Raw genomic sequence first — 13,662 nt, 5'->3', positions numbered from 1 at the left:
ATCGGGGAGGGGTTTTAGGGTTGGTGCACGGATCATCTGCTGGATTAGTCATAAACAAGTCATCTATAAGTTGGTTATTATAGTGTTGTCAACTTATACATAGCTACTACGAATATCAATATAATTTAATTATTACTTTACACACACATCCTGTCTCTTTAAGTTAGATTCCAAATTAAACCGCTTACGGTGCAACCACACGGGAGGTGTCGCGGTAGATTCAGCAATTCATCCATCCCCGTCCAACTTCTCCTTCTAGTTCTGAGCTAGATCATCTCTCCCCGCAATAAACATCCCATCCCAGGCCAGCCAGATTGGCAATACTTGCCTGTAGTTAAACTACATGCATACAACTAATCTCCCAAGAAAACAGTAGAAAGATAACGGGGACAGAAAATGTCCTGGGCAACGGTCCTCACAACCACAGCCTTCTATGCCATCTACCCCGTCACCATCACCGCCAACATCCTACTGACCGTTCTACAAGCACTCGCTACTCCCTGCGTACATGTGGTACTCTATATATTCCATATCTGTATCTTATTGCCCCTGCGCTTCTTGCTAAAATTCGAGGTGAATCCTCCTCATCCATCTGGCAAAACCCCGTGCGCCCCCCTTGACTTTTTAAACGTTTTAATATCCAAATTAACCAAGGATAAAATCTCCTAGTCGCTATACATCTTCCTCAGCGTCGCTGGTGCCCTTGGTGTGTCCGCGGGGATATCTTTGCATTTCTTGTCTGGGTATATGCATCAATTGCTTAATATCAGCCCTGGAAGCGAGGACAACGAATTCCCAGACAGCAAGAATAAAATAGTTGGTGATGGTAGTAGTAATAGCCGCTATCTACCCAGCCCAAGCCAAAAAATCAGACGTAGAAATAAGAAGGGGGATGAGGAACGGACGGGAATGCGGGGTTTGTGGCGATTGCCCGCGTTTAAGACAGAGCGAGTGGGTAAGGGGTTGGGCAAATGGGAAAGTGAAGATGAAGATGAAAAGGAAATTGGGAATAGGAGTGGTAGTGAGTGGATTTATAAGGGGGAGAGGGATAAAGAGAACCTGCTTGTGACGATGATTCTGGAGGAGGATGAGGAGGAGGATGACGATGGTGAGGGTAACATGGATGAGGATGAGGATGATGATTGTGATTATGATTATGATGATGATGTTGATGATGATGATGATGATGATGATGATGATGATGATGATGATGATGATGATGATGAGAGGATATAATCCACTATCTGAATGAGTATTGCTGGAATCCGTATGTTGATTTGCTTGTTATTTTTGCCTACGGCTTCCTGTTGCATGTAATTCCATAAGAATTTATATACCATTCGCTACCAATGCTGACATATAGGATACTTTAAAAATCGTCATCAAATCTCCTTGCCCTCTCTTGTCACCCTGTCAGCTCACCTTTAGACTAACAGCTTGACTTTAACTTCCGGAACCCCTGTCCATGTCCATTTAATAAGAGCTAACTTATTATTAACGTGGGGAGTTCAAGTTTGCCATTTATGCCAGTGCGAGGAAAAAGGAGGTATCCGAGGGTCCTTCATCAAGAATATTGCGGATCGCGTGCCAGAGCTTACCTTGGGTAAAAGAAATACCGGAAATTGGAAAATTGAAGATAAAATATCCGTTTTATTATGGGATCATACTTGCGGGGAAAGAATTTAAATCCAAAGGTAAGCAGTGTTGATGGCCTAAGTTCGTTATATCCGGGCAATAATACTATCTATGTAACTAGATTAGTTAAGTAGGAGAAGAACACCCACGGGCTTAATGTGTGATGGTCAATTAAGCAGAAATCTGAGTGAGGAATGTCACCATGTAAAATTGAATTGAGATTGGAGGATTATATTGCGAGTAGAAAAATAATAAATGAGTAGGCGCGCATTCATTGATTGAGATCCAAATCCAATTCTTGTGCTTAATGAGCGGTTCAGCATCTTCACAGGCTTGCCTCGCGATATCAATCGCGGTGTTGGTCATGAGAGAAACAGACTCAAATTTGAAAGTTTTATCTAATGCCCCCTTACATTCCCGCACATGTTCTAGCACCCTAATGAAATACATTTGCCCGTCATCAAATGCGTTGGATTCTTCGTCGCTGGGGACACGAGAAAATATTCCCCTTCAAATTCGCATCGAGTGGCAATAACGCTATCAAGGGTTTTCACAAAATTTCCGTGGAACGACAAGAGGATCAATAGCAGCCGCGAGACAGTCTGCCAGAAGGGGATAATCTTTGATTGGAAGAAAGCGAGGAGGAATTTAGGAGCCATATCTGTCCCCAGCCTCAGGTGTTACCTCTTCCTCTGTCCCACGAGCCTTAGACATTGGCTGCTCTTATTTCTTGGGTATAGACGCGTTCCGTCGCCGTTGTTACTAGCCATGAAGTTACAGTATCGGTATCTGCTTTGTATTGCAGATAACTGTTTGCAGTGAGACCGGACAGCATGGTTGCAAGTTTATACTTCAATGCTGCCTAAATAAGCACCTGGGATAGAGGTCCCTGATGGGCGAATATGATGAGTTTGTGTCGAAAGGAGGCATCCGAAAACTCAACCTTCGTTTGATTGACAGAACGGTCGATGTTGGGAAGGAAACATGGAGCGTCAAAGAAACGACGAAGGTGCCATGAGACGGTATTTCTTCGAGTTGGGCGAGGGAATGGGCTCATGTTCCCAGTCGCTTTTCTGCTGTGGTATGGGTTTCTCATCACCTTCTTGCCGAATATGGTGAGACCTGTGGTTATTAGTTAGGGTTTGAAGAATAAAGACATCGCCCAAAACATGCCACTTGATCGAAATGGAAATGAAGCTTGGAAACGGAACTTGCTATTGGTACATATGGCTAAGACACTTCCTAATAATATCGTACAGTATATCCAAATCTAAACCAAAAGTAGTACACCTCATCCAGCCATGGTCACCTTCCTCAACCCATCAACTAGCTCCTCACCCTCGCCCACGGACATCTCATCCTCATCTACCCATTCCACCTTCTCTAGCGCATTCTCAAACAACTCCTTACACCGCACCCGACTCCCTAATCTAGCGCACAGTAAGAAAGCCCCACTAAGCTTCCTATGCAGACTATACGTTTCCTCTGGGGGTGGCGCAAGTCGCTCACGGAGCATCAGCGGAATCATATCCCGCACTCGGTCCGTGATGGTCTGGTCACTAAAGTCATAGACGTCGGGCGATGAGGCCATGAAGGGTTCTGACAGCGTGAGTATAGATGTGATATGCGCGTTGACCATAGCAGGAGATTCGAAGCCAGTCAGGTAGCCCAGTTTGATAGAGAGGTCGCGGCAAGTTTCACGGTCATTGCGGGAAGCAGCCTGGAGGATACGGAGGTAGCTGGAGATGAAAGAGGCAGGGTAGTCTCGTGAGGCGCCAAAGTCGAGAAGCTCGAGTTTGTTCGTCGACGAGTTGTAGAGGAAGTTAGTCCAATTGGGATCCGTCTGCATGAACCGAAATTCGCAGATTTCACGTAGGGAAAGCCGCAAGATTTGCGTGCCTATCCAATCGCGTTGGGCTTGGGTGAAATTTTGGACGCGGGTAACGGGGATGCCCTCTAGGTATTCCATGGTGAGGACTTGCTTGCCGGAGGCAGAGTGGATAATTGCCGGGACCATAAATGTTCCTGTGTCGTCCTGGAGGAGCGAGAGGAACCGTTGGCCGCATTCGGCCTCTCGTATGTAATCGCACTCCCAAGCTAGCTCAGTGCGGGCATTGGCGATGGTTTTGTCGAGGAATAGCCCTTTGGGCAGTAAGCGTGAAGCGGTTAACAGAATGGAGAGATTACTAAGGTCAGAGTCGATGGAGTTTGCAACCCCCGGATATTGAATTTTGACGGCAACTGGTTTACCCGTCTCTTTTAGCACTGCTCTATGTACCTGACCTATGGAAGCAGCGGCCATGGGGAGCTCGTCAAAGGACTCAAATAAATTCCGCCAGTTCTCGCCTAGATTGTTTACAAGAACACGGTCCCTTTGTTTTGCTGGCATATAATTTGCTTTGTCTTGGACCCGTTGAAGGACTTGGTGAATAGCCGGCGGAAGCATTTTCGCATCTGGGAGCACTATTAGGAACTCATCCGGTTTGTATTTACATGGTTAAAGCGCAGTGCTCACCTTGAAAACTCAGCAATTGCCCTAGCTTGAGGGCCGCACCCCTCATTTTTGACAGTTTGGCCACGAGTCGCTCGACATTCTCTGGGCTGAATATCAAAGAGTCACTGCTAGAGTCAACGCCAACGGTTGCGCGACGAATGCTCTGCCCAGCGATACCGAAGACCATAGAGGTGGCTAGTCCTCCATATTCCCACAGTCTGCCTAAACGGGTTGAAGGAACCCGGGATTCCACCATCTGATAGGCAGGAGTTGGCGATTGACCAAGTACATCTTGTGACGCCTGCCGCGGCGGCGGGTTAGTATATGAAAATGGTAAAAGAGATCATGGCCCTAAATTACCTGAGAGGTCGCGGTATCATGCGCAAGCTCAGCTCCCAATGCCCTCATGTCCTCTTTCTCTGCATCTGGGGATGTGGAGAGCTCGGACGATTTAGATGATACGGCGGTTTCAATTGTCGGCGTATTTAATCTATCGGATAGTGGTGAAGAATTTATGACGGACGATCTATCAATTTTAGTAGGCTCTATATTACGTTGTTTTACACCATATCTGCTGCCATTCGTCAGCTTATTTGCCACCCTTGGGCTTCGGAATAGCTGCTGCATGATAGCCTCAGAGAGCTCATCGCTGGAAGTAGCCGTCGTTGAGTCACGAAGAACTGTATCTTCAGTAGATTCGGCAAGCGTAGGTGACCGTTTCAACTCAATGGATTGCTGTGGCTCTTCTGGCACAGCGCTTGATATGTGCCCTGAAGATTTTTTCGTTGTGTTTTGTGGGTTCAATTGCTCCCGCGAAAGTTGTTCCCCCGATGTGCTCTCTACCCCTTGGTCTATATCTATTTTTCTGGCAAAATCTTTTGCTCTCTTCTCCGTCGAAACATCCACGTCACTCTGTTCATGTTCAGTCCCACGGCCGCCACTCCGCTCGGTGGAAACAGTTTCAGCCGGTTGCTGCTGTGGGGAGTCATCAAACTTGCGCGCCAGTTCTGAGGCCGCCCGGAGCCCAAGGGAAATATCATCAAGTTGTAATTTGGCCTCCCTGGTCAAGGAAGACGTGCGAAGATACAGATCTAACTTCCGCCTTTGATGGGAAACGTGCCTACCGGCGACACCTCGGGAGGCATTGAGGATGATGAGAGCGTCGAGGAGACGCCGCCCCGACATAGCAATATGTATTGAAAGGAAATAAAGGTGTGGTTACTGTAACGAGTTCATTTTAGCCGTTAAATAGCTATGTCGATATCGAACCAAATTAGCGCAATGGAGCGGATACATACCGCGAGAGCCTTTTTTGTTGTTGATTTCCCGGAAATATTAAATAGCGGTGTGAGATGGCAGTATAAAGTGCCTGAAAGGATCTGATTTGATATTTAACCATAAGAACAACTAATTCCACCTACGTCGATGCTCTACAATTGCGCAGGGGGGCCAGCGAGCAATGCAACGTCCCAATGAGCGCGAATCCGATGTGATAAGCATACAGGAAGAGATAAATGACCTCGAACGCAAACTGGAAGATGCGAAACAGCGCCTTCGCTATGCTAATAGAGCTCCATCTCCCGCAAAAAGTTTAACCCCTCCAGGTAGCTATAAGTAACAAACACTCCAATGACTCTCTATATATATAAGAAGAAAAACCTAGATTAAAAAGAAACAAGTCTCTCGTAGCTAATGTATTTCTCTCCAATTTAGGCCCTGGTCCCCTGGCAATCCCCCACGCCCTTCTGCTCCTATCCGACTCCGCCCTCCCGCTTGGTTCTTTTGCCTACTCTAGCGGCCTAGAATCCTACCTTGCACATAACAAACTGCTAAAATCACAGTCTCAATCACAATCGCAACCTCACACGAACCCAATAACGTCTTTTCACCTCTTCCTGTCTTTCTCCCTCGCTTCCCTCGCAAGCACAACCCTCCCCTACGTTTTGACTGCTCACAGACACCCCGAGCAACTAGAAACACTAGACAATGACCTGGACGCATCAACCCCATGCACCGTAACACGCCGCGCAAGCGTAGCACAGGGCCTAGCATTGCTAGGGGTCTGGGAGAGGGCGTTTAAAGATGCTTATACACACACGCACGACAATAAATCCACAAACAAAAACACGAACACCAACGGTACAAACATTACACGCCCGCCCACACACCCACTCGCCCCCTCCCAAGCCGCCGTAGCCGCCCTATCTGCATTCTCCAACACCCTGAAAGCTACTTTCTCCATCCCCTCCTCCAATCCAACTGACCATCTAAACGGCCACCTCCCGCCTCTCTGGGCCGTCGTCTGCGCCGCCATGGGCATCGACATAACCTCCACCGCGTACGTCTACATGCTCAATCACGCAAAGGCAGTGCTGAGCGCTGCCGTGCGCTCGTCCGTGATGGGCCCCTACCAGGCACAGGCGGTGTTGGCCAGTCGGTGGTTGCGGGAGATGATTGAGAGCCGAATACAGATGCACTGGACTGTGAGGCCTGAGGAGGCGGGCCAGGTTGTACCAACGGTTGATTTGTGGGTGGGGAGGCATGAACTGCTTTACAGTCGAATATTTAATTCATGATACGGTGGTTTGCCATATGGATACTCTAACTAGGCGGTTTCTAATCTAGGTTGGGGGTTGTGGAAAGAATGAATGAGAGATGAAGTGGTACATGTTAGTGTTTATCATTGATTCGGGCCATGCAATTTTTCCAGCCTGTTGATATGCTAGGATCCCTTTCTGGTAATATATTGCGAAAATGATTAGAACTTGCATTGTTTATTTGCTCCACCATAGAAGCGGGGTTCTGCAACTAAGAACTAATGTATAATATCATTGTTATGATGTTCATCCTGACAATAAAGACGTAAGATCAACTCTAACCTTGTAACTAAAGCCTAACACAACTGAACTATATACAAATCAATTGAGTTTGTTGGAAAATGGGAAGCCTAGTTGTAGAAAACAAAAAGAAAAAGAGTATTTCAAAGTTCATTAAACCATTGTAGTCGGTAACCAGTATCTAGATGCGCCATTCATCCAGCTAGAAGTGCTTGGAGGAAACAAAAGGTAGAATGAGAACCGCAGCAACCTAGGCCCGTAGACTCCTTTCCCAGCTGTATCAAACCCAAACTTGAAGTAATCAACGAATATGCAGGCACAACACCCGTAGATTAGTTGATAATAGAACGAAAAATAGGCAGAAGGAGAGGCAAAAAGAGGGCGAAAGATAGATAAGGTCCTGGTTTAAATTGTTACACGTCATATCACATCTCACCTGCTCAATGCGGGACAAACACAGGAAATTCGGGGGAAAAAAGGAAAGAAAGAAAGAAAGAGAAGAAAAGGGAGGGAGTGGGAAATATTTTCAGAATTCAAAAAGGAGAAAAAGAAGGAAGGCATGGTGAGCATTTGCCAGCAATGGGCAGAGGAAAGGAAAAAACCAAGAAAGGAAAGACAAGGAAATTGGCCTGTTCCAACTGCAATGTAATCAAAATGGAAGAAGATAGGCTACCACGCCGAATTTTTTTTTCGCCTTTCTGCTTTGCCTTGGTAATCCATGTTTAATATCCTTACTCCCAAAAAGGGCACAACACACACACATGGGGGAGAATTTAGGTCACAGGGACTGGTTCCGTTATTAATAGAACAAACAAACAAAAGGAAATGAATAAAAGAAAAAAGAAATTACCTTGAAACCAAAGACACCAAGGTCAAACATGACTGGCATAAGATGGGAGAAGCAAAAAGAAAATAAAAGAAAATAAATAGAAAACAGCCAGTGTTATGAAAAGAAAGGAAAAGAGAAGAATATGAAGGTGAAGAAGAAGCTATAGTACATGAATGGGGAAACGGAAAAAGTTCTGGTGTGGAAAATCGCAGCATTGCAATGCGCAGGCGCGTGCGTGGTTCACCAAAGAAAATGCAAAAAGTAAAATAAAACCCATATATTAAAAAAAAAATCTCTTAAAGGGTGATATGCATATAGTCATTGCTTCCAAACGATTTATTGCAATTGGGACATTTCCTCGATCGAGACGTTAGCCGCTCTTCCACACACTCCTTGCAGAAGACATGTCCGCATGTTTTGATAACGGTATTTTTGAAATTTCTTCGGCAGACAGTACACAACGCGAGAGACTGTTTAACAAAAGTTAGGAGGATGTTCATACACCTGACATAACTTGTATGGAATTGGGGAGGGGTGTAAACTTACTCTCAACATTTCATACTCTGATGAAGAATTGCCCAGTCCCTTATTCCTCCATGATTCCAGGCTCTTCTTCGTATCCGCCAATGTAGCTTTAAGTCCCTCGACTTCTGTCTCAGCTTTACGGCAGGCACTCGTGGCTGACGAGAGGGAAGAGTCCTTGGTAACAATTTGCTTCTTCAGTTCCGTTACCTGCGAATTTAATCCTTGGATAACGATATCTGCTTCCGCGAGTTGTTGCCGTGCACCATAGTACTGGGACATGGTGTTTGTAAGCGTTTCTTTGGTCTCGGTGAGTTGCTTCTCCACGTTGGACACCAAAGAACGAGTCGTCGTTTCCGCTTCTTTGAGCTGAGAGACTATATCCGAGCTTTTCATATTTTGGATTCGCAAAGATCGAAGTTCGGCATCCCGGGCCTCTTTGCTCTTCATTGCCGCAAAGTACTTTTGGTCCGCCTTTGATTTTTCTGCAGTCAAGCGTTGAACCTTCTCCTCAAGAAGGTTGAGATCTGCGAGCTTTTGAGAAGCTAGTTTGGATGTCTTTGTGAACGCCGTTTGCATCGAGGCCAGCTCTGTGTTCAACATTTCGTATTGTTTTTCCAGTGTTTGGTACTTGACCCGTAAGTCTTCCAAAGGCAAGTCTTCGATGCTAGAACTTTTATCCTTGATTCCCTCGATCTGGAGTTGTAATCGCTCTATTTCAGATTCCAAAGCGCTGATCCGAGATTCCTTTGCATCGAGCAATTCCCTTGTTTGGCAGATTGAGGTTCTCTCTTGTTCCTGGGCCGCCTTTCTCATTTGCTGATCTGCAAGAAGTTCATCACGAGCATTTCGAATTCGAGCTAGATCTGACTCTGTCTTGGCGAGCTGAGCTTCTTTCTCTCCCACCGCAACTTGGGATTCATTCTCGATTTGGATTCGATATGCATTTCTTTCGGCCTGTAGTTTCTCTGCTTCTTCACGAAGCTGCACATTGGTCGCCTCTAAATGGTTTATTCGTTTGATGACGTCCTCGTGTTGTGACTTCAATTGCTTAAATAGGTCGGTATGGGCATAGTCTTCATCGGATAACTTTGAAAACTGGTTTGCTGTGTTAGATTATATAAAATAGGATCAAAATGGATGAGAATAAACTCACCTTCATATTGAGTTCTGTGACCTGTGTTAACAGCTTCGAGTTCTCCGCTTCGAGTTTTTCTAGTTGTTCCTTTTGCTTTTCTAATATGGCAACAGCTCTATTACGGCCCTCTTCTAGTTCGGCAACTCTATCAGATGAATCTCCAACTCCGTTGGAAGAAGAGCTATCTTCTCGTTTGACCGACGAATTGTCTCCGCCAGGTCTTTGCGCTCCAAGAATATATTGCTTTTCCAGGCGCGCTACAGTCAGGCTTCGAGCACGGTCAATTTTCTTTTCAGCCACCATGTACCTTAATGATGCGGCATCTAGTCGCTCTTCCAATTGTTGCTTTTCGGTAACGCTCTTTTCTAGCTCTGCAATTGCGACCTTTTCCTCCGCAAGTTTTTTGGCGAGTTGACCTTGAAGGTGGGTGACTTCAGCGGAGACATTTGCGGGACGAGAGAACAGCTTTGAAATAGTTGCTTTAATATCATCGGAACGCGCTTGTAGGTGCTTTTCAAAGTTATCATGATCTGCGAAAAGTAATGCGCTGGGGAAAGGTTGTTTATCTGAGGAAATGAGCGTTAACGGATCCAAATTGGTCATCAAGCAAGAGTTGAATTGCCCGCATAGACTTACCCTGGGTTTCATTATCCGATGAATCGACTATGACTTTGACCTCATCAATTAGCTGGAGATAGAAGATGATATTAGCGAACTCTTCTGGCCGGCAGTCACGGGACACAGCCCGTTTGATGGGAAAAACTTCACCTGCTTAAACCACGCATCAATTATACGAAGGTGATCGTTGTGATATTCAGTTGCTTTGGTTAATTCTTTTAATCTTGCTTCCAGCGAACTCTTCTCGCGTTTGTATTCTTGCATCTGGCGCAAAATGGCGTCTTTTTGAAAGCGCTGATTTCACGGCAAAATTCGTCAGCATGCTGATCTTCAATTGGTAAACAGAGACAGGCGATGGAGTGTTATTAAATTTTTACAGATGCAAGGTAGAATGGTGAGAAGGTGAGATACTCACTTCTAGGTCATCTTTCCAAGGCATATCTGTGTCTGGGTGAGGCTTGGCACCACCGTTCAGCGAGGTTGCCTGTTTCTTCAAGGGAGGGGTAGATTCGTTGGGATCGTAAGCAGCAGGTCTTTTCCGGTCTTCCATTTTAACGACAAGGCCGGATTCGGCTAAGGGAACCGTTGACGCTTCGACGGCCGGCATCAGGGCATAAGGGGGCACAAGCAATTTTGCGATCACTGCCTTGACAGCCACGACAACAACGAACACCCGTGACAGTAGCAGCGATGGGCAGGAAACCTGAACTCAAGGAATATAATAGGGAGAGAGAAGGTATATTGCGGAGTCTGAGAGAGGCAGAGGGAGAGAGAACAGGTGCATGAATGAGAGTTGTTGAAGGAGATGATGATGAGGGAGAAACAGAACGAGAAGAAAGACAAGAGTCGATTTTGGGCCATTTCTAAATCCAGGTTAGCGCGATAACTTAGCGCCTCTCACGTGATCATTTTACACCACTTAGCTTCTTTGAGTTAGACTCATCACGGGATCTCTGGTCTCCTGTTCGGCAACTCTTATCAACTTCATCCCATGTACTCGTCGATTCTAGACGGCTGTATATGCAATGTCAACGGTCGACACTCCCTGACTATGGTATATAGAATCTTAATGATTTAACCTTGCATCATGGTATCCTTTTCAAGCTCTGTAATCAGTAAGTGCGATCCACATGTCCGTTTTGCCTGCAGATCCAGTACTAACCGTGCTGTAGATAAGTCCGGGAAGAAGTTTGCGCCCAAGGCTCCCGTTCGCCGTGTAGGTGCCACTTCAGCCGGCTCTCAGTCTGCTAGAGCCAGTACAGACAGACAGATAACCTCCAAAGCCCCTCAACCTCCTCCGTTCTCTATCACGCCTGAAGTTGCTGCCCCCAGTCCTCCCAATGACCCCGCCAAAAGTACCCCGCAACCTTCTAAAGAATCATCTCAATCGCCGCCACCACCACTGTCACCACCACCACAACAACAAGAACCGCCAACACCATCACAACCCCAGTCCCCACCCCTCCCATTGATCACTCAACACAAAGTCAAATCCACACCTATCCCAATTCCTGCTCCAAGGCGGAGACCGTCTATCCCCTCCGTACAGGAGCCTCCATCTCAACCTCCACACCCTACCGCAACTCCCGTCCCAGCCTCCATACCTAGAGCACCCTCATCAGAAACTACTTTACCCACAGCAGCGAAACCACAATTTGATCGACGACAGATTCCTCAAATAACTCAAAATGTTCCAGAAAGTCCCAAGCGGCAGCGTGTAGAGCACGCTGTCGACAATCGACCAGCAAAACGCACCAAGATAGTGCAACCGGTTACAATACCTATATCTACTTCACGAGAGGAACCCTCACATCCTGGACCTAGCACTCAGGTGCAGCAGGCTCAACGTGAAGCCGTGCCCGCAACAAAACGCTCCGCTAAGAAAGTTGCCAAATGCTCTACAGATCGGAGACAATCAGCCGAACAGATAGAAGATGGCATCGGCGCTGCCGCTACAGAAAGGAAACCCCGCGCTCGAAGGAAACGCCAGCCAACACCGGAAAATGCAGAATCCATAGAGATTGCGCCAACTGTCGTGAAAATGTCAGATCTGTGCAGAGATCTCCGCACCGGGAAGAAATCAAAACGGGAGATTGAATTACAAAGTATGGACCTGACGGACCTTGCAAGGAAACAGAAAGAGCGCGAGGAGCGGATCAGAAATGGACATAAAACATCGAAGGCTGGATCAGCCGAAAGAAACATGGTGGGTGATGACCTCGATCGAGCGGAAGCAGCCGCTCTCGGGGGTCCACAGATGAGGATTGTAAACGGAGAGATCGTTGTCGACGCAGCTTCCCTCCAAATCGACCGCCACGCCAACGCAGCCAGAAACGAAGGCGATATGGAAGAAGTCGAAGAAAACCCACTTACAAAACGCATAAACGCTGCCTCCTTCGGCAAACGCACCAAAGTTGAGTCCTGGGACGAAGAGATGACTGATCTTTTCTACCGTGGCCTGCGCATGTTCGGCACCGATTTCATGATGATAAGCAAAATGTTCCCCGGCCGCTCGCGGCGGCAGATTAAATTGAAATTTTCAAACGAAGAACGTCGATGCCCGGAGCGAATTAAAGAAACCCTTTTGGGACCCCGTGAAGCTGTCGATCTCGCGACGTATTCTGAGATGACAAATACTGTTTACGACGACCCGCGGGTTATTGAGAAGGAGCTGGATGAGGAGAGGAAGAGGATGGAAGCGGAGCATGCGAGAGAGAAGGAAGCGAAGGAGGAACTTTTGCGAAATCCGAGTGGGGTATCGTCCTCGTCTACGGTGACGCCGGCTGGGCCGTCGAATTCGAATGTCTTGCCGAGTATTGAAGGTGGGGATGGTAGTGGGGGCACAAGGGGAAGGAAGAAGGCGGCCGGTGCGCAGAAGTTTGGCGGAGGGACGGAGGAGATTTTGGGGACGATTGATGATATTGCTGTTTCTGCATAGTTTTAACTCTGTGTACTCTTTATAAATATATGAGGTGTTTTCTCGAGCGAGGTTATTTTATGGTTACGTTGATGACTTTGTATTGTACCCAGTAACTTAATTTGGGTTGGAAGAGAATAGGCAATGAATCCGGCATTGGGTGTTGAATTCCCTTTCCCCAGTTGGCAGAAAGACGTTGCAGGACTTATCAGCTATATCACACCTATTTCCGCGTTCCCTCAGCCCCTATCCACCAAGAGTAATAAGACCAACCCGCAATATCTTAATAGCAACTGCTTGGATTTTTCGTTGCCGTGGATGTTACATGATGCATCGACAATGATTTTCTTCCGCTCAGACTAGAAGAGTGGAATTTTTGGAATTTGGCGTTTATGACAAGTATCCTGGTGTTAGGAGTAATAATTAACTTGGGAAGTCATTCATATAAACACAGAAGCTTCTTCAACGTAATATTTGAAGATCAACGTTGGCGAGGAAGGCTACCGATGAAGATTGGCGGCTACCTAGAACCGCGCAATGCTCCTATTGGGTGTGTTAAGCGCCAAACGACTGGGTGGGTTCAACCAAGATTTTGCCAGAAGTTGACAACTATGCCTCGAAAAAATTAGTTCTATGTCTGCCTAACTTATTAATAATAATTATGTCGCTACG

The 13,662-nt window shown here is 46.6% G+C and overlaps 5 protein-coding genes across 6 annotated transcripts; 3 read left to right on the top strand and 2 right to left on the bottom strand.

Moving 5' to 3' along the window:
* Nucleotides 1-109: 109 nt before the first annotated feature.
* Nucleotides 110-1,297, top strand: BDBG_07729 (uncharacterized protein). Its single transcript, XM_031723225.1, has 2 exons — nt 110-573; nt 670-1,297. The coding sequence occupies exons 1-2, from the start codon at nt 397-399 to the stop codon at nt 1,234-1,236; spliced, it is 744 nt and encodes a 247-aa protein (XP_031580350.1). The 5' UTR covers nt 110-396; the 3' UTR covers nt 1,237-1,297.
* A 398-nt stretch (nt 1,298-1,695) lies between these two features.
* On the bottom strand, nt 1,696-5,621 carry BDBG_07728 (Atypical/ABC1/ABC1-A protein kinase). The gene is made up of 3 exons (XM_002621843.2): nt 4,490-5,621; nt 4,151-4,430; nt 1,696-4,089 (listed from the first exon to the last, which is right to left on the bottom strand). The coding sequence occupies exons 1-3, from the start codon at nt 5,312-5,314 to the stop codon at nt 2,927-2,929; spliced, it is 2,268 nt and encodes a 755-aa protein (XP_002621889.1). The 5' UTR covers nt 5,315-5,621; the 3' UTR covers nt 1,696-2,926.
* BDBG_07727 (urease accessory protein UreF) lies at nt 5,508-7,147 on the top strand. The gene is made up of 2 exons (XM_002621842.2): nt 5,508-5,733; nt 5,843-7,147. Exons 1-2 carry the CDS (start codon nt 5,589-5,591, stop codon nt 6,703-6,705), a joined length of 1,008 nt encoding a protein of 335 aa, XP_002621888.1. The 5' UTR covers nt 5,508-5,588; the 3' UTR covers nt 6,706-7,147.
* BDBG_07726 lies at nt 6,800-13,451 on the bottom strand. Of its 2 annotated transcripts, XM_031723224.1 has the most exons (8): nt 12,447-13,451; nt 11,236-12,103; nt 10,489-11,168; nt 10,224-10,367; nt 10,092-10,143; nt 9,474-10,021; nt 8,342-9,415; nt 6,876-8,265 (listed from the first exon to the last, which is right to left on the bottom strand). In XM_031723224.1, the coding sequence occupies exons 3-8, from the start codon at nt 10,678-10,680 to the stop codon at nt 8,092-8,094; spliced, it is 2,184 nt and encodes a 727-aa protein (XP_031580349.1). In that variant the 5' UTR covers nt 10,681-11,168; nt 11,236-12,103; nt 12,447-13,451; the 3' UTR covers nt 6,876-8,091. The 2 variants fall into 2 exon arrangements, with proteins under 2 accessions (XP_002621887.1, XP_031580349.1); XM_002621841.2 differs by having other exon boundaries at nt 6,800-8,265; nt 11,236-13,451.
* Nucleotides 11,056-13,496, top strand: BDBG_07725 (transcription factor TFIIIB component). The gene is made up of 2 exons (XM_002621840.2): nt 11,056-11,188; nt 11,246-13,496. Exons 1-2 carry the CDS (start codon nt 11,161-11,163, stop codon nt 13,009-13,011), a joined length of 1,794 nt encoding a protein of 597 aa, XP_002621886.1. The 5' UTR covers nt 11,056-11,160; the 3' UTR covers nt 13,012-13,496.
* The last annotated feature ends 166 nt before the right edge of the window (nt 13,497-13,662 follow it).

This window comes from Blastomyces gilchristii, assembly GCF_000003855.2.
Source record: "Blastomyces gilchristii SLH14081 genomic scaffold supercont1.20, whole genome shotgun sequence".
In the NCBI taxonomy this organism is placed as follows: Eukaryota; Fungi; Ascomycota; class Eurotiomycetes; order Onygenales; family Ajellomycetaceae; genus Blastomyces; species Blastomyces gilchristii.
The sequence above is the reverse complement of the archived record's forward strand: the minus strand, read 5'-3'. Positions and strand labels throughout refer to the sequence as shown.